General features: G+C 31.9%; 1 protein-coding gene across 1 annotated transcript; it reads left to right on the top strand.

Moving 5' to 3' along the window:
• The first annotated feature begins 3256 nt into the window (after positions 1 to 3256).
• Positions 3257 to 9067, top strand: LOC145602632 (OVARIAN TUMOR DOMAIN-containing deubiquitinating enzyme 7-like). The gene is made up of 11 exons (XM_081658803.1): positions 3257 to 3539; positions 4224 to 4330; positions 4526 to 4601; positions 4974 to 5123; positions 5531 to 5592; positions 6541 to 6625; positions 6744 to 6893; positions 7272 to 7396; positions 7802 to 7958; positions 8111 to 8208; positions 8784 to 9067. The coding sequence occupies exons 1-11, from the start codon at positions 3492 to 3494 to the stop codon at positions 8908 to 8910; spliced, it is 1185 nt and encodes a 394-aa protein (XP_081514929.1). The 5' UTR covers positions 3257 to 3491; the 3' UTR covers positions 8911 to 9067.
• Positions 9068 to 21233: the final 12166 nt, after the last annotated feature.

Below are 21233 nucleotides of genomic sequence, written 5' to 3'. Positions count from 1 at the left end.
AGATGATTGGTTGTGTGATTTGTACAAGATTAAAGAGATGTGGTGTCCAGCCTATTCTAAGAAGCATTGGTCTGGTGGTGTTTTATCATCTCAACGAAGTGAAACTACAAATAAATCTGTTTCGGAAAGGCTTAATAAGACCCAAGGTTTGTGTGACTTCTACCATGTTTTTCTTGATGTTATCTCTGAGTGGAGGAGCAAAGAGAATGGAAATGATTTTAATACATTGAGGGGTAATCGTCATCTTGCTTTTGCTCATATTATCATTTTAGTTCATGCTAAGTCTTTGTACACCATTCAAGCATATATTATTTTTGAAGAGGAGTTCATTAAGGGTACTGCTTATGAACATTCTGATGCTGGTCTTCATTTTCCTGAATATTCATACCATTTATGGAGATCTGGTAAAGATAAGATTAGGCATGAAGTTGTTTTCAACAAGGAAACTCATTCTATATGTTGCACATGCATGTACTTTAGTGAAATGGGATTGTTATGTTCTCATTCTCTTCGTGTATATCATTTACATTGTGTACCTAAGATTCCGGATGAGTATATTATGAAGCGTTGGACCAAGGCTGCAATGTGTACTCATACTACTGTTGATAAACCTTCTTCAAGAACTAATTTGGTGTCCTCTACTGTTTGGAGGTCGCAAACATTAAGGAAGTTTGTGAAGTTGGTAACTAGTTGTCAAAATTCTTTGCCTGCAAGAGCTGAAGTTGACCTCTATTTTGATATTTTAAAAGACAAAGTTGAGAGTGTTAGGGGCACAATTGATTTCAATGAGGCTGCTGAAGGTGTTGAAATTGTTGATCATGAAATTAATGATCCTCCCAAAAAACGACCTGTTGGTGAGAGAAATGTTCGGCCTAAAAGTACTGTAGAAAAGGAGTTTAATAAAGCTAGGGGTAATTGGAGGAAGAGAAAGTCATCATATACACCTTACATGAGGGCTAAAGGTCAAGCAGGAGTTCAGGTACTATTGAACATAAAGTTTTTTATACTTGATCATTTTATTTGATACTAATGTTTATTTTTTTTGTTTTAGGAATTTGATGATAATGGACTTCCTACTTCTTATGCTAATTCTATGTGTGATTCTGATGAACTGGTTATATTGAAAAACCCACCTTCTAAGGTAAAATTTTTATAACTTTTTTTTTTCCTTAATTTGTTCATTTACGTTTTCATGAATGATCATATTTCATGTTTTTATAATTTAGGTTGCTAGGAAGGCATCTTCTGTAGAAAAAGATCCTTATTGTTCTAATGACTCTGATGAAATTATTTTTAATGGTTTTAATCAGGTATTTGTTTTTTTTATTCTTTTTATGTTAAAATTTATTGATATTATGTAAATATGATATTTGTATTATTTTTTTGTTGGTTAATTGTAATTTTTTTTTATAGGTTGCTGTTGAAAGTTCTTTTGATGAAGATATTTTTGCTCTTGCTAAGGTTTATTTACTCTTTTTAAATGTCATTTATAATTTTTTTTATGTATATTTATATTTATTATAATGCTTAATATTTTTTATACAAGAGAAGGATTTAAATTTTTCAAGTAATGCTCATGCTTCTTCAAGTGTTCCTCCAAGAAATGTTCAAGTTCCTGCAAGAAATGTTCAAGTTCCTTTAACAAATGTTCAAGGTCCTTCAACAAATGTTCAAGTACCTCCAAGAAATGTTCAGTTACCTCCAAAACCTGTTCAAGTTCCTGTACCATCTTCAAGAAGCATTGAAGTTACAGCTCCATCAACTGATGAACAAGTTCTAGGCACTCAACGTGGTGGTCAGCATGTTTCTTATAAGTATGATAAGTTTTTAGCATTTTTTGATACTAATGTAGCTAAGAGGTTGGCAAAAAATAATAAGTAAAAACTTGCTTTGTTGAACTATTTTGCTCCACTTAAATATTTTGTTGCAAGATATGTAATTGAACAAATTTGATTTTGGTAATGATCATATGCTCTATTGGTAATGAACATTTTTATTACTTTGTTTTATTAAGTGTTTTATATTCAAGAATGAGAGCAAAATTATAAAATATGCAATTTCAAAATAAACTGAAAAAATATTGTTTGCATTAGAATAACCAGAAGAAATATCACATAGAATACTTTGTGAAAAATAAAAAATCTATATGTCTATATATAAACATTGATCATATGCATATTCGTCAATGAACATTTACAATTAATCCTTTGCAAACTTTCTCTCTTTTCTTCTATTTATCAATACTTCAGTGTTTTCTGGAAATAGCATCAGCTCTGCTACGTATTGGATCCTTAGCTTCCTAATTTGGGTCACCTGTTGAACAAAATGTATTAAAATATTTAGTATTATATAAATGACCATTCTATATTATATAATTGAACATTTAGTATTCTTACATTGTTTGGTTTTAAATCACATATCCAACTTTCATTAGGATCACCAGTGAAGGTTTCCATGTGCTTCATAATGTATACACCACAGTTTGTATGTTCGTCGTTGCTACGCCATTTCATCTTCTCCAAAACAATTTTGTACTCTTCAATTCTATCAGCATCTTCATACCCAAGGTGTTTCATATATCCTGCCAATCCCTTCAGCTAATAAAAGCAATAGTAAAAAATACTTAGAAGTTGGCATTGTGTAGAATACATGAACAAATAGAAACAGAAACTGATCATTTAGCAAAAATAAAATGAACATAATTACTCACCATCATTTTTTTGAACAAATAAACTTGCGATTGAAAAAATTAAACAAATAAACTTGCGATTGAACAAAATTTCAAAAAATTAGGGTTTAATTGGAAAAAATTGCTCAAATACTTACGATTCTGATTTTTCAGCAGATTTTTGTAATGCATGTTCTTCTTGTAGAGTACTCATTGTTGATCGATTGTAAGAAATTGCAGAAATTAGTATGAATTTTGCTTGTTCATACGTTTGATGAGAGAGAAAATGGAGAGAGAAATTATGAATGAAGAAGAGTGTAGATTTGGATCAATTTTTTGATTTTTTTTTTTTTAATTCGTATATATATGGGTTTTTTGGGTGGGGAGTTGCATTTACTGCAGTTACCGTGGAAAGTGGATGGTAACTGTACAGTAACTGCTTGGGGTAAGGTTAAATGTTTTACTGCAGTTAGTGGGGTGTGGTTAGTGGTGGAAGGGTTTTTCAGTAATTTCAAGGGGGGAGTAGGTAATACTAGCCAAAGGGGGGGGTGTAGTGAATAGGAATTATACCCTAACTTACCAGCCCAAACAATTTTCTCGAACACTGGCTCAATAGCTCATTCGTCTACCTCTTTCTTCTTCCCTGGTAATTTTGTTGAATTCAACAGAGCAGAAAGCAGAGAGCTCAGTTGCTAATTTGCTTTGCATTAAGCGTCGGAAATTCACTCGCTTCGCAAAATTCGTCGAAAATTCAGTTGATTTGCAAAAAGCGTCGGAAATTGATCAAACAAATTGAATTGAAGCTAAATTAAACGGTGATAAGATGGTTCAAGCCAAGCATAAAAAATCCAAACCTAAGAAACAATCACAAGTAATTTCTTGCTCTAATTTCATGCCTTTTTTATTTTGTTGCAATTTTGTTTTTATTTGCCCTAATTATTGTGGAACAATGTTTTTCTTCAAATTTAATTAAATTCATGTTTGTTGAGCACTTTGTTGTTTATTTTCTCCCTTTATTATTACGAATACTTACGAACTTAGAAATTAGTTTTCATTTTAATAAAAGTACTCGAATTTAATTATCATCTGTCGCTTCCCGCTGAAATTGAGTTTCCTTTTCTTCTTGAGGATTTATTGCTGATTTGTTGAACCAGTATTCTGATTTATAGTTGCAATTAGTTTGATTTTGTGAACTTTTGTTATGCTATTAGTCTAGTGTTATAGAGAAGAATAGGATTGCTACTTCGGGTAAATATATGGTATAGTTTCCCCAATCTTGGAAGCTTATACTGTACTTTGAAACATGTAGTGATCGTTTTGTTTAACATAGAAAGTACCGGATTTCTCAAGAACTGGGAAGTGTAAAATCGTGTTTATCATTTTCACTTGTGTGTCATGCTTACAACCAAAAAAAAAAAAAAAAAAAAAAAAAAAATTGTTTTTATGTTCATTAGGGTGTCAGTGTTCCATGATGGTGATCTAGTGTGATTTCGTGACATGTTTATGATTTTCATGATTTGTGTATATCTCATTCTCATATATGTAATGTGGCCAGGCCAAAAAGCATGGAAAGCAGGGTGACATCTCTAACTTCCGTGCTCAGCTTGATTTGTTGGATTTGAAAATTATTCAAGTGACGGCTGATGGCAATTGTTTCTTCAGGTCAGTGTTTATCTAAGATTCCCTGTTTGTAACTGCAACATGTATGGTTTGTGTAATTGTGTGGGGCGTGCTTCTTGGCTGTTGATTTGCCACTTAGTTTTACTGAGAATCATCATAGATATTCGTTTGGTATGCTTAGCCCCTTTTCAATTCACTCGCTAAACTAGCTAGTTGATGATCCTATCTAGCTTGCAGGGCCTTGGCTGATCAGTTGGAGGGCAATGAAGAGGAACATGAAAAATATCGTCTTATGGTTGTGCAGTATATCGAGGTATGTGAGTACTATGTGACTGTAGTAGGTAGTTTTCCCTCCATTCGTACCATCATTAATTTGAGAATTCAAAATTTGTTTTATCACATATACCAGCTACCAGTGCCAAGCTGCTGAGAAACATTATAGAAGACCTTAAGATGAAAGCTTGTAGTTATTCCTTCGTGTTGCTGTTGTCTAGCATATCTAGATACCTGTGCGTAATCAGAATTTGTCTTTCCCTAATTCAGCCCGTTGTTATCATCTACAATGAAACTTTGTTGTAGACTGGAAAAGTTTCAAATTAGCAAATTTTCTGAATGAATATTTATGGTCATAATAATTATTTGGGAGCAAATCAGAAGTACTTACTTTTTGATCAATGTTATACAGAAAAATCGTGAACTGTTTGAGCCATTTATCGAGGATGATGTCCCTTTTGATGAATACTGCCAGTCCATGGGAAAGGATGGCACATGGGCTGGACATATGGAATTGCAAGCAGCTTCCCTTGTGACTCATACTAACATCTGTATTCATCGTGTAAGGCCTTCCTTCTTCCCCAGTCCCCTAAAATCAGATGATTTTTTTTCTATGCCTTCCTATGTATCTAGAAATTTTCTTTTCCTTGCTTATTGAAATATTTATGGTATTTCTTTGACTGACTTCCTGCTTCGTTTTTTATTTATTTATTTATTTATTTATTTATTTTTTTATGCTCATCTGTATACAAAATTTGTTTGTCAACTCCTGATCCATCATAACTTTTTATTCTCTTTCTGTTATTGCAAAAAGTGATGGTGAATCTTTCCTGACACACACATACATTGTGGTTTATTTAATTATTTTTAATACATACTTTAGCTGGAGTTTTGCATGGGATTTTTTGATTACCTCTGCATGTTTGCAACCAAACTGAATATTACATTTCCATTGTGTTCATATTTCAGCATATGTCGCCTCGATGGTACATACGAAATTTTGATGACCAGGGGGCACGCATGATTCATCTGTAAGTGATTTTATATTATTTTACACTCCATGTTTAGGTTTTGACCCAATTTTTTTTCTTTTCTTGGGAACTGTCGTCTTTTGGTCTGGTACTTTCCATCATTGGAGTGTTATTAAAACCTTCAATATGTTCCTTGCGGTGCTCCAAATTTGAGACAGAAATTTCTGCATTGGATAGTACACCACATCACTCATTAACAAATAAACCCTCTGGAAAAATCATAGACATGAAGGCTCCTGTTCATAAAAAATAATTGAATTGAAGTGAAATCCTTAACACTGTATCTGTGACTTAGCCCACTTAGGCACATAGGCAGTACATGGCTGTCTCTGGAAAACTCATACCTGTTCTGTTCCACCATTAGAAAACATAAAAGTAGCTACTCCACCATCCAACTTACCTCCAAGGATTCCAAGGTGCATAGATGAGTAAGAGGACTTAACCCTTCAATTTAATTTCATCTATTTTGCATAGGAATACCATTATATGTGAAAGCTTCGGAATCGACCAAACTCCATTAGATTCTTACTGTCATATTATGAACTTGGATGATCTTGTCAGACCACTCCCAACACTTGAGCAGATTAACAGGATGGGAGAGAAGCCCTATTTTCCCTTATAGCACATGCACACATGCACACAAACTAATAGTTCAACTTGTTTCTCAAAAGCCAGGTTCAGTAGAGGTCATGTGGGTTTTATTCTGCCCAATCTACTTTGTACAATCTTTCCCTTGACACATTCTCCTCCCAAAATGAATATTAAAGAAGAAAACAGGGGGTACTTGTTGATTTTATGTACCAGCCTCTTTCATTTCCTTACAATTCACTTTGTTAGTAAAGCAATTTGAAATAGTGGGGCTGTCTTGTTGCACTTGCAGTATAATTGTAAATAGACCTGATGACCTATTGATGATATTCACCAACATGACCTACGTTAATTATGTAGGTCTTATCATGATGGAGAGCATTACAACAGCTTAAGATTAAAGGAAGATCAGTGCAGTGGACCTGCTAATCCTATCGTGATTAAGGTCCCCCCCTTCCCCCCTCCCTAGTTTTCAGATCTGTCGGCCCTTAAAATGATTTGCATTTTATAATTTAGCACTCTGCTGAGGGAATTTTTTTTTTTTTTTTTGGCTACTTAAATAGGTTGATGATAATCTTACAGTGAGTGCACAACAAGCAAAATCTGCAGGCACTCAATCAAAAGCAAAACATTCAAAAAATGTTGTTTACGAGGGGGCCCTTAAAATGGTCATGGCTAGCAGTGGTTGTGATGATGCTGAAAAGGTTGAGCAGGTAAAATACCTTTTAAAATGCATTATATTTTTTTTGTTCACCTGACATTATGATTTTCTTTTCATCATTTTAGATTTTTAGCTTACATTTTCTAAGATTACCAGGTAGTACATTTAAAAGTATGAAAACCTAGGACCATTAATGACAAGGGTGAAACAGGATCTTATGTTCTGAACTTGAACATGATTGAGTGGCATGGGGATTAGATTCCTCTTTTCGTTTCTGTAATGGAACAATCATAAAAAAGTTTTCTGGCTTAGTGATGATTACCTATGTTGCATTCATTGAGCCTGGAAATCTTGAATGTCACATTACTTTGGGATTATATTGTAATGAGACTTCAAGTAACATGCGCTTTTTTAATTAAAAATCCTGCAGGTTTTATTGCAAGTGGATGGTGATGTTGATGCTGCAACTGAGTTCTTGATAGCAGAACAAGAAGCTGGAGAAATATTAGAGGAAAATGGTGTTTGTCATGAAAACAATAAAATTGGTAATGGCTGGTATTTGTAGGATATAACAGCTATCAAAGCAATGCCACAACCTGATAATTTATGTCTTTAAACAACTTGGTCTTATGTTATGGTAGAGTGTTGGGTAGCTGAGCATATCATATGACTGTTACATAGATCGCAGACACGTCAAAAGAATGCAAAGCTCTAAGAGAGTCAGAGTGTTATCACTGGGAATTCCTAGGCAAGAATTTCCACAACTACTTATAATCTAGGACTCGGCCTTTTGTATGAGTGTGTTAGATTTACGAACAGAATTGCAGCAAATATATCTGAACCTTGTGAAGGGCACCAAAACATCCTGTCCATGGGATTCTAGGAACGACTTAGTCATATTATTTAGTATATATTTTGCTGCCACAGATTTTTGTCATTGTGGATTCAACTTATTCTAAGCATCTTTTTGCTTCCATATTCTACATTTCTGATTTTTTTTTTCCCATCTTCCCTATACATCAACCATGAGGAAAACAGAGTTCCTTTAGAGATACAAGAACATTCAACTGACATTGAAGCTGTTGATAGTTGCAAAACATCTAGCAAGGTTGACAAGGTGCTCTATCTATTCTCTTCTATTCTACTCTATTCCCCCTTCCCTAGTTTCCTCCTTTTTCCGAAATGTGGGTTGGGTTGGTCAAATCATGCTTACTTCCCTATCTTAGGATGGGTTTTCAGTTTGTTGACAGTTTTCTTTGACAATTGCAGAAAATTCCTAATAATAAGGTTTGCCCTTGTGGATCAAAGAAAAAATATAAGGCGTGCTGTGGAGCAGCTTCTGGAAAAACCTGTTCTAAAGTTGTAGTGTATGCTCTTTAAACTTATTCTTTCAGAATCCTGTGCATTGTGTTATTTTATTCAATCTGCTTTATGCTAATAATGCTATGTGCTACGTATTAATCTTTCTTAGCATCAGAAATATAAGTTTATTGTCTTAGTCTACTGTCCTATCCTTAACAGGAAGTTAGTATTTTTGAGTTGCTAAGAGCTGATGGAGTTTATTCTTTTTATTCTATAGACATAGAATAAATTTCCCCAGCGCTTATCTAGGGTAAGGGGAGTTAGTATGTTTCGAGTTGCTAAGACCCGGGGAAGTTAGTATATTCTATAGACGTTGCTAAGAGCTGGGGAAGTGCTATTTAATTCATACTTTATTTAACAACTTCAAAGCTATTTTGACATCAGGTACTTATGTAGGTAATCTTACCTAGGGTAGTGGAATGGTTGGTTGTAGAACTTTATGATGACCTTGAGGTTCTTGTTTCAAATTAGAGCACTTTTTTGGCTGCATGCTTGCCACCGTAGCATCTATTTTAATGAAGAAATTTATCCAGCTGATGCCTTTTATTTTTAATCCTAATTATGTCAATGGTGTCATCAGTGACAACGAAGTTCATGCTAGGAGGGGTAGAAGAGGGAAGCAAAAGAAGAAGGTTATACCAATTACCAAAGCAGGTTCCTGTGGGTCAAACAATAATTTGCCTGATATGGGTGCATTGTGTATCTGATTTAAAGGTATTACATATTTTATCTTTTTTTTATAGCTTCAACATTATTCTTGTGTATCTCCTATTTGAGAAAAGACGATTTGCGTTTCATGCAGATGGTATTATCATCTGCTTGAAAATTATTCTTCTCTTCAATCACAAATCCTTTTTGACAACATGCTTATCATATTTAAGTAATATCCTGCTAGATTTGAAATTTCAGTTCTCATATGTGTGACTTATTATATGCAGTGTGGTAACCATACTCACTTCGTATTATAAACACACCAATTACCCATGAAATCTGTGGAAAAGGCAATGTTGTGATTGTCGTAGCATAGAATGTTTTCCTATTACATTATTACAACAGCGCTTGACGATTTTGACAAGATACTGGCATCTCTAGGATGTTCATGATTCTTTTTGTAATTATAACGAGTAGAACGAACTGACACTAAGATTGCAGTGAGTCAGTGACCAGTGATACGAGGTTATGAATCTTACAATGTTTGGCTTCTGGCTGATTGCATTAACTCAAAAAGAATTTGGCATATGAATGACACTTCTACTTGTTTCGTTACATCCTTTTTCCTTCCTCGTGAAAATTGTTGCTGGCATATGAATAACTCTTCTACTTGTTTCTGGCTGGCATATGAAGTTGTACATTAGCCTCTGATTCAGAGTTTTTGCCTATGAGTTGTTTGGTCAAATTAGACATGAATATTTTGGATATGTTTGGTGTAAATCTTTGATTCATGCATTGGCACTTCTTTTTTTTTTAACACATAAAAGAGATAATATTATAGATAAGGCCTAAGGGCATTGGCACTTCTTGAAGTAAATTAAACACGAGTATTCTTCGGTATTAAAATTATAATGAATTGTCATGTGTAGAGATAAATAGGTACGTACTTACTTATTTACACTGCTTGTGCTTAATCCTCACACTCAAGAAGTGTGGAAATCCCCTTTAAAGTTTAATTACTAGTAATTGAAATAAACTCCGTGAAAAGTTTTAAAGATTTTTGACCGAAACTTCATGAATTTCTGGTGTTAGTGTTGTTGACGCAGCTTGACAAGTTATTTGGAATTTTTTTTTTTTTTTTTTTTCCCTTTGTTAAAGATCAATGAGTAAAATGGAAACTCTCTTCAATATCAAGAATTAGTACCGTATCATCTTCATTTGCATTAAATGTTAAAAGTAACTCAAAAAAGGGTAATATAGGGATGAAGCTTTATTTCTTGGAAAATTTTTTAATCTACTCCCTCTGTCCCCTTTTGATAGTTCCTTATGGGCATTTTTTACGGGAATTAATAAACACAAATAAGAATAGTAAAAGTACGTTGAAAAAGTAAATTAACATTGGGTTTGCAAAAAAGTAGAGAGAGAAAGTAATAAAAGTACATGAAAAAACAAAATTTACATGGGAAATTGAAATTTGCACAAGTATTGTTGCAAATTGGAGGGAATTTGGGTAAAAAAAATAATATTAATGGTTGTTGGAAAAATCAAATGGGGTGAACATTTTAGGACTAAAATTTGCCCATAAGGGACTATCAAAAGGGGACGGAGGGAGTATGATTTTCCCTCTCTCGTCTCCATAAATTATCTTAAGAGCTCGTATTTTTGCATATGATGTATCTAATACGGAGTAAAACAAAGGAAGTAGAACAGATGTATTCCTTGTGTGTGTATGTACTCCGAACTACTCCCTCCATCCCTATTTTTTTGCCCCATTGCCAAAATTTACGTCAAACTTTGACTCTAAATTCCCATTGTTTTGCAAATGGGGTGATCTTATGTGGTTCGTTTCATTGTAAAAATACGAGTATTAACTTTTAATAATTTTATGTATATGGAAATGGAGATGTAAACGTTTTAACATGTGTTTTTAGTGACCGTATAAAGTCAAATGGGGCAAAAATAAAGGGTGAAGGAGTATTAGACTACTACAGTACAGTACTCCCCCCGTCTCAAAAAGAACGACCCATTTGGCCAAAACTTTGTCCCAAAAAGAATGACCCATTTGCATTATAACACCCACCAATTTGCTTCAATATTTGTGCAAAATTAGCTTCCCCAAATAAAAATTTGATTTTCCATGTTATTTTATTACTTTCTCTCTCTATTTTTTTACAAACCCCATGTAAATTTATCTTTCCAATATACTTTTATTTCTTTTTACTTAACTTCCTTAATACTCGCGTAATCAACCCAAATGGGTCGTTCTTTTTAGGACGGAGGGAGTAGTATGGTCCAGTTTCCAATAAAGAACATATAGTAGGAAAAAAAATCAAAATGTATTTCCTTTTTATCCAGGTGAGCACAACCTTAATTTTGCCTTCCCATATTTAGAGGGCACTGAAAAGATGCTAAAGTGATCAACAGTGACTAACAACTGTGGTGGGACAGTAGCACAGTGGACTTATTTTTCAGTAGTTGGTGCCAGTCTATAATTTATTTTTAAAATTTCTATTGGTTTAAGGTCTATGAGTCTATGACCTTTAAATAAAAGGTCAATTACTTAATCTGGCTAAAATTGTTTAGGGCCATTTCCAAAATTATAGGCCCTATAACGGCTATATGATACCATAATTTGTACTTGCATACCAATGAAAATAGTATCATGACTCATGACCCATGACCCATCACCCATCACAGTTATGCTTTTATAGACTTTATTTGTCATATAAATGGTGAATTGTTAGACATCAATAACTAATTGTCTCCCTTGTAAATAGAGTATTATATCCAATTGTTATGACTAAATCAGATTTAGCATACTTTAAAAAAAAATGTTATTTAAATTGACCTCAATTAGTTGTTGGTCATTTCAGATCAAGTTGTTGGTCATTTCAGATCAAGTTGTTGGTCATTTCAGATAAAAGGATAGTACTTTACTTAGTAAAAGTTGATGAGTTCTACGAGTACTAAATGCAATCTAGGATCAATTTTGGCTATCAATAATTCAATTTACAAATGATGTTGTTATGTTTTTGATAAAAGGATTAGTACTTTACTTTGTAAAAGTTTAGATACATTAGACTAAATTATAACATCAAAGAGCAATAATTCAATATAGTCTATTAAAGATTCACTTTACAACTATAATGTGTTCTTATAAATTAAAGTAAATAAATTGTAATTTACATTTTAAGTAAACTGTACGGAGTATTATAAAGTTGATTGCAAATGGTTGAGATAGTTGGAAGTGAAAGCTAATTGTGAGTGTCTTCTCAAAGATAAAAGGCTAATTTAGGAGATCTTTTACTTTGTGTAATAAAAAGGTTGACAAAAAAACTTTGGACGGCAAGACTAATATTGCATCATACTACTCCAATATATACATCTCCCTACCTTAATTTTAGATTGACTTCTTACAATTGCCAAAATAACATCTGACCCTTTGTTTAGTTTTGAACAATACTATCATCTCAATAAAATCTATAGTAATTACGGATTAGTAATTTCAACGAAATAACAGTCAACTAAATTAACCTTTAAACACATGGTTTAATAAAAAAATAAAAAAAAATTATATAGACAAAAAAATTATATAGACGTTTCTTTCTCTGTAGGATATGTACCAAAATATTGAGGGAAAATTAAATACTCCGTAATCGGATTATTCATGTTAAACTCTTCCCTTAAGAGTTAATATAATGATCATTTTGTACACTTTGAGATAGAGATACTACCTCTTACTCTGTAGTATCTAGGAAGCCTTTTCTAAATACGGCAATACCATTTTATGACATTTCCCAAAACAAAATCTAGGCCTAGGAATCTTTAAGTGAAGCAAACTAAAATCCTTATAATTATCATGTGGTTGTTGAAAGTGTTTTTATGAATACGGTTGGATAACAACTGATGTTTTTTTTTTCATAATAACAGTAGGCCCAAATGCTCGACGTCTCATAACTATTTCATGTTATGGCATTTGTAGCCTTAATAAGTAGCTTGCTCAAGTTGGCAAGCCTTCTTTAATTTTGTCTATGAGTTTATGTCAGTTACTTCTTGTTTGGAAAGGGATATTTTTGAGTGTAGGTATGATTCATGATTCACAATGATTGAATTAATCATCCATGATTGGTATGGGTAAAAATTTGAAAAGCCTCGTATAATAGGGCAGAATAGATATTTTATCGACTAAATAAAAATATTTCATCAATATGGAATATCACACTTCTTTATTTGAATTACGCCTGTAACACCTATATCTTTTTGCCGAACATGAGTAAATAGTTAATGTAAACTAGTTATATGATTCAATCAATATTGATTATCAAACAGATCGGTTAGGTCATAATTTAAAAACGCACGTATTACATAATATTATTAGGTGCCGATAATTGTCAAAAATGACGAGATATTATCGGCGAAAATTGATTGCACCCTCTCTACTGTGACCATAGATGGGTGCTAAGGAAACAACCTAGGCCACTACAATTTTGTCGTGAGAGTAAGCAATAAATAATGAATGAAAAGGGTTCCCCAATTTCCCACAAACAAGTGTGGACAACCAACCTGTAACATTAAATGGCACCAAACTTGTTTGGCTTAGACGTGCATGTTGGCGAATCAACCTCCTTTACTTTGTACTACTACTACTTCAACTTCTAAGGAAGATAGATATTTTACTTGTTACTCAAAGAATATCAACTTTATTAAATTCATTATATAATAAGCTTTGAATAAGGAATGTGAAATTTTTGGAATTAGGTTGTACGGCCATATTCTATTTTCAGAGCCAAACAAAAATACAAATTGTAATAGTTCCCTGCTGCTTACAACTAACAACCCATGTTCACTTTCACTTTCACTTAACATAATTATATTTAATTTATTTAGATTAGTTCTCGCCAATTAAATTAAAATCTCCATATGACAAAAACGATACAGTAGTAAATTACTACAAGTATTAGTTTGAATGGACATGCAACCTATATTCATTGAGTCTCAAGAATTAGTCGAAATTGGTATGAAGTTCAAATTATTATTGAGTCAAATCATGGACATACAACATATATAACTTCTTCCACTTTCGAGAAAATTTTATTTCTAAAGATTTATTTCTTCAACCAATCAAACATTAATATTTCTTCATCCAAAATGTTTACTCTCATATATTTGCCTCCGTTCATCTTTTTATTTACTGTATTTAGTTCTCATTATACATGTGTTGTATACTATGCATGAATGTATTATAATTGTACCCAATTATATATGACCATGGAATTTTCCTTATTACTTATCCGAAAATGACACTTCAATTTGTAGATAGAATAATTAAATCCCATAATAATTCATGAATCATGATCGACTAAGAGACAGCTGTCAAAAGCCCAACTTCAACTCTTCAAACTCCCCAAGAATCATTCGAATACAAATCAATCAACCTATTTAAAAAAAATAAAAATAAAAATAAATAAAATAAAAAAGAATTCAAGGAGCGTGCATGTCATAGAGATTGAAAAGCACGTGACATGCAAAGCTAGAAAAATAATGTAAGTGGTTGTTATAGTACTATATAATTAAGGAAAGCCCGTGAGAAGAAGCTTAGGTGTATGTGTCAAATGTATGATAAATGATACAAAGTAATAATTGATTGATTGTGGGTATTTTTATTTAGGTATTTTCATTTTTGACAAAACCCAAGAGGATGCCATAAATGGAAATATAGTAAAGTGGTAGGGAACACATGAATCATGTCCGTTGCATTTGCATATTGCAATCGCAATTGCAATTACATTGAGATAGAGAAAGTTAATTGTACTACATACGTTACTATTATGGTACTAATGTACTACCCATGCATTACACATTTTTCCTGATTTCACATTCATTGCTCATTAAGGTCCTAATCCGGATCTGGTTGACTTGTGTAAGATGTCGCGTGTGTGATATGATCTATCCAGATCACAATTAAACAGATGTACATGTATATTATACTGATACTATTGATTTGACTATTAATTTTAGAGAGGTTTTAACAATTTCCTCTCTTTTCTCTTTTAATCTATTGGTAAGTACTATAATTGATAAGTACTATAATTGACTTGTGTAAGATGTCAAATTAGATATCATGCGGTAACTTAAATGATATTTCATTAGTTTCAGTAAAAAAAAAATAATATATGTCAAAATTAATTGAATTATGTATGACATTTAATATGATGAGCGAAGGGAGTAAAATTAAAGAAACAGAGTAAGTACTACAGGTGACGATGGTGTGAGGATAAAAAAAATAAAGGTAAGATATGAGTAGTAAAGAAGAAGGATATCCTAAAAAGGGAAAGTTACAAAAGAGGAGAGCTAAGGAGAGTTGGGACATACGATAAATGAATGAAGAAAGCGATCCATCACTGAACACCACAAATCTTATAATTAATACTTATCACATTGCTCATATCTCTATCGTCCTTACCATTACCAAGGCCCCATCCAATTATAGTACTTATCAATTTTTAATTACCTCTATTTTGTCAATTCTTCTTTTCTCAAGGGCTAAATGACAGTTTTTAGAATTATTATAAGGACAGGTGTCGGGTTATCATTACACAATATTCCGTTGATATATACTTTGCAAGTGATTGTTTAGCTAAAAAAAATATACCATTGATATATACTTTGCAAGTGATTGTTTAGCTAAAAAAAATATACACCAATTGATTGGCTTTTAGATTTAGCAATTTTGTCGAAAAATCAGAGCAAAAAGTGTAGTAACTGCAACAATTTTAATACAAGTATGTGACATAACAATACGATACGGAGCATGTTAAAAATCAAATATGTTTTTATTTGTACTCGGATAACAACATCGATGAAGTAATATCTCTTTTCTCTTGTGTAATATAAACAATATGTTTTCATTTAAATCAAGTAATACTCTGTAAGAGCTAAGCTACCTCCCATGATATCCAAATTTGTAACGCTTGACCTATTGGAGGTAAAGCACAATTTATTGCTTTATGCTCCGTAATTGAAACATGAAACTTTTATACTCGTATGTAAACGGTACAACTAAAATGATCAATCTAAATTAAACAAAATAACATGAAAAATACTAATATTTGGTACCAATGGTTTTCATTTTTCTAGTCATAGCATAGTACATTACTTAGTATACCCGGTGATCTAAGGTGGAAATAGACATCAATGGGTTATATGGAAAGGGTAGTTTGTAATGTTTTATGCATGTATGCTCTTATGATTGTTTGCCCTAAATAAGGAAGTTATGATGAAATGTATAGCTAGTTATATGACTTTATGAGCATATGTTTATGTAGAAAGTGGAGGTTCATTTCAATAAAGTTATGATGAAATGTAAATAAGGAAGTTTTCTCTTTTATGCTATTTCCATACTAAATCTATAGCTAGCTAGCACGATATAATTTTAATAAAACTTTCTCCTCATCATTTGAAAACATAAAGATTTTTTTAAATAGTTAGAAGCAAACTACAAATATTTGAGTAAAACTCTAAGGAGTAAATAAATATTACAAGTATGAAGTACCTGTCTAAGACATATGCATGCATGGGAGCTAGTTCATTATAAGTACTATTGTGAATTGTGATTGCTTACATTATGTAAAATCAAGGTTAAGAGATGTTTCGATGGTTGAAATAAAGTATTGTCTTTTAAATTAAATTAACTTTAATTAAATAAATTGTAAATTCCGGGATTAGATCTGTGTAAGCTTTACCTTCAAAAAATTATAAAAATAAATAATTATGATTTATAGTTATTAATAAATCAGATTGAATACGACCTTATATATATGGCAAAAGTTTATCAGGATTTCAACCTATGCTCAAAAAAAATTTCTTCCGTGAAAGCTTGACCTAAAAATGAATCACACTTTTCCTATAGAACTTGGACCACCATCATTTTAATGGTCCTCTCTTAAAATTATCAATAGGAAAGTAGAGATAAAGATATTCCATGATTCAAGTCTATAAACCTCCAAATTTGCCCTATTTCTTCTCCTTCACAAATCACACATTAACACAAATTGCAAAAGTCTACAAATTTAATTACAAAACCACTCAATTTTGATATAGCAAAATTAATATAATAAATCGATAAGAAAATCGATTCCCTCGTATAGAAGTAAACCCTATTTGTGGAAAATTAGAAACAACACAAGCTCAAAAAGGTAAAAAAGTTTGGGGTCTAAAATCTACGCACACTATATTTACTCTAATCCAAAACATCCAATAGATGCCCCCATCTTTTTCATATTTTTCTCATTTTTTTGTTAGTGGACCCAAATTTTTACCTTTGCATTCAATGCCATTGTCCCATACAGGTTCACTCACACGGCACATTATCCCTTTTCTTTCTCCACCACTTACTTATAATATTGAAGTCTTACTTTATTTTTTTATTTTTTAATTTTTTACTAATGTTTGGAAAACAAATATCATCGAGCTAGATACTTCTCATTTTGAATTAGTTTCATTGTATTTTGTATATTAATGTAAATTTTAATATTTTTATGATATACTTCGTAATAATTAAAGATTTTATGATTAAGCTGTGCATAGTGTGCTAGTTAATGTGCTACAAATTTTTGTGATAAAGAAGTAAAATACGTAGCAAAAGCTAAACAATTTAATAATTTTACCTCTTTTACTAGTTTAGAAATAAAAAAAATGTAAATCGAATTGTTACATTCTATGTTGACTTTTTTATGAAAAAAAAAGAAAATCATTTTTTCATCAAAAATCTTAGAAAAGAAATATTTGTATAACCTTACTAATTATGGAAGTATGGAGTAGATCTAAAATAACAATAAGTATACACGTTTTTAATCAAATTAGAAATTCTTGTTTAGTGTGTATCTATTATCATCGAATTTATGGAGTTAATGTATTGAAAATTTTATACGTATTTAGGGCCTGTTCTCTTACGTTGAAATTCAGTTCAGTTCAGTTCAGTTCAGCTGAGTTCAGTTCAGTTCAGTTCAGCTCAGCTCAATTCAGTTCAGTTCAGTTCAGCTCCTAATTTCCTTCTCTTATAAAATATTCATTTCAGTTCAGTTCAGTTCAGCTGAGTTCAGTTCAGTTCAGTTTAGTTCAGTTCAGCTGAGTTCAGTCAATGAGAACAGGCCCTTAGACTCTCATCATTGAATCCGTAGAGTTAATACGTACTCATAGTATATTGAAAGACTTATACGTGTTCATATATCATATACGTATGAAAAAAAAAAGGGGGGGGGGGGGCAAATGAAAGTGTCAAAGGAATTGAAACAGGGTAAAATAGTCGTAGTAGATCCTTGGCAGAGGATAAGGATCTAAAAGATGTTGCTTCGTGTCTCCAAATACATACAACTGGATAGTCCACCACTTGAGTTGTAATTTATTTTATTTTATTTTTATATAAGTTTACTGTACAATTTAATTATATAAATACTGTTAATTATGTTGTGACGCATGAATCCAGGTTAAGATTGTACAGTAAAAATTCCACAAACTAGGTTTTTATATCATTGCCAGTACTTTTCAGTGTCGAGTTACCAGAGGTATAAATTAGACAGTCCACTAGTTGTACGTACATGTTCAAGTATTGTCATTTCGTTTTCCATTTAGTATAGTTTTTACAGTATACTTCTGAATATCGTCCTTTTCTTAATGTATCAAATCCACTGATATTCATTGGATAATATTGAATTCATTTTACCGGGGGATATTATTACCTCTTTGCCCCACCTCCATGTTTGGCCCATAAATAACGGATTAGAAAAATCACGAGTGCTAAAGTATAATCATGGTTTTTACCCTAACCTTAGTTATTTGAAAGAAAAAATTGAAATTAATGTAATAGTTCTGTTTTAACTGTTGAACATTGTAATGAAATTAAATAAAGAGTAATGATTATGATGAGTGGTATGGTGATGAAATGTTGCTTGGATCAATATAGGATATGTTGCTCTTTTTATTGTCTACTCTAATAATTAATGGATAAATTAAAAGCTAGGTGAAGTGCAATTCTTACAATCTACATAAAATACGTGTTAAAAGAACTCGTATGTTTGAGAGACAAGATATGAATTAAATCTTCTGAATCATTTTGAGGTAGCGCATCGCCTAGCTAGACGAGCATTATTATAAGCATCATATGCATGGGCATGTTACAATGCCCCTAGGTGAGAAGCTATAGTTCCCATTGAAAGATCATCGACTAGACGAGCATTATTATAAACTATGTCTAGCTTTTTTGAGACGGATGGAGCATGTAAACTATTTTAATGTTTAATAAAATCTTTTTCTTATTATTAGACTAAATATTTTATGAGCATTTGATATCTACTAGATCGATCATCAGTAAGTTTGTTATTGTTTCGAAATCAGCTACAATGAATACGGAATACCTGATAGTTAATAATATTTTTAAAAATTGGTTATGACTAGTAATAGCAGTTATTAATCGATTTGGCTTTGATTTTGGTATCCAATACTTTTGGTCACCCCTATAAATGTGTACTTTACCTTAAGAAATATAGTACTCCGAGAGATGAAGTACATTTTTGTGAATTACTCAATTAGAAAAATGAATGTCATTGCCCTAATTTCCCCTCTAAACCGGCATAAAGTTGGATTTGTCGTGCTTTATCGACTACAAATAAATATTATATCAACGACCGGCAGCTAATTTGATTATGGGGTCTAAAATAATGTGGTACCCCTTAACCTTTTTTTTGTTCAAAATTTTAAGATTTGTTGTACCATTTGAAGCATATAATAATAAGAATTTTTACACCTTAACCCAAAAAAAAAGTCGTACATTTAAATATTTCGAACCAAACTTATGCATTCGTCCTACGACAGAGACCCTTTTTATATTTTTGGTACTAAAAAATTCTCAAATGACGACCGCAATGACGACATCACTCTAATTAGATTATATTAAATGTTTACACGTCGGATTATAACCTAAGTAAGAGGAATTAGACATGCATGCTCAGTTGATATAGTGGCCATTTTTATAATCCATAAAATTAGATATACTTATACTAATAATAGTACATTAATACTTATATTGTTCTAATCAAGATAGAATTGGTCCAATCCTAATCCAGAGACAGCTTATGAAGATTGCTTAAAGTCGTTTAATTATTGTTTAATCCAAAATATCGTCACTTTGCATAAAAATCTACGTAGTTATTACATTTAAATAAACTAAATGTAAATTCATATTCGAGCACATTCTATCTTGATGACTAGATCTGACACTAGTTTAATTATTACTTAGACCAGCTTTAATTTGGGTCAATTTTTGTTCAAGTTAAATTCGAGTGATGAATCGTCTAATTTGAATCTACTCAAATTTGATCATATTGAGGTGTATTCTCAATCACCTTATATATCCAGATAAATCAAACAATTCAACGTAAATTTTACAAGGTTTATTTAGATATCAATCAGAAATGTAAATGTGGAAACAATCCATACTACAGACACGGTAAGATAGGGTAATTAGATACTTGTCAGTTTTACGAGGTCTATTTATGACATCGAATTAACTGTCATTAAAGTACTCGTTATTATTAATGTTAAATTAGTACTCGTACTACACTAAACTTGATTTAGAAAGGAGAGGAGAGAGGGAAAGATTAGGTATATGACTTAAAAAATGGTCCCAAGGAAAGGAGTAGAAGATACGAGATATTAGGCCATTATCTAAATAATAAAATTGTACAAGTATTAATAATTTACTATGAATGAATCGTGGTTCTGCTAGATCAGAATATACCTTGGACCACTTACCACTAATAGTAGCCTTAAACTTACAAAATCAAATTAAATCATAGGACAGTTGGTGATAATATAATCATATTATATAGTTTTGTCATGAATCATGATGGTTGAGTAGTTATCATGAGAGTACATTGTACTAGCAAATGTAATTAAATATTATAAACTCTGAATAATATAATTATTTTACTTAATAACGTAGCAGCTAATTCTTTAATTAATTATTGGAGAAAATATCAATCATTCATCAATAATTAATAGGTTAATACCCTAAAGAATCGGTCTCGTATCCTCGTAGACTCGAAAGTGGTCAAAAATTCCTGCCCGTACTCTATAGATTACCCCCAGGTAATGTCCCTTAGGTCGGCATGTATAAGCTTCGTCTCATTGTGGAAAGGTCATCATATTACATACAATAATTTATGTTTTATCTAATCATAGAAATTGTGAATTAAATTTTTATTTTTGTAATTTTTATTCAGTTTGTACTCCGGATTTAGGTAATTTGATTATGTTTATGTTGTAAATTAAATCTTAGAACTTGTTGTTATTGGTCTGACCTAGTGAATCAAAATCAAGTTAA

This window comes from Chenopodium album, chromosome 21 (assembly GCF_948465745.1).
Source record: "Chenopodium album chromosome 21, dcCheAlbu1.1, whole genome shotgun sequence".
Classification (NCBI taxonomy): Eukaryota; Viridiplantae; Streptophyta; class Magnoliopsida; order Caryophyllales; family Amaranthaceae; genus Chenopodium; species Chenopodium album.
Note: the sequence above shows the minus strand (reverse complement) of the source record. Positions and strands in the feature narration are given on the sequence as shown.

Bases quoted from the DNA above. Each gene is read 5' to 3' on its own strand.
- LOC145602632 (XM_081658803.1), top strand. From the start codon at position 3,492: ATGGTTCAAGCCAAGCATAAAAAATCCAAACCTAAGAAACAATCACAA. The intron at 5,593-6,540 runs GTAAGTGATTTT...TTAATTATGTAG, and splicing joins GGGGCACGCATGATTCATCT to GTCTTATCATGATGGAGAGC. The intron at 6,894-7,271 runs GTAAAATACCTT...AAAATCCTGCAG, and splicing joins ATGCTGAAAAGGTTGAGCAG to GTTTTATTGCAAGTGGATGG.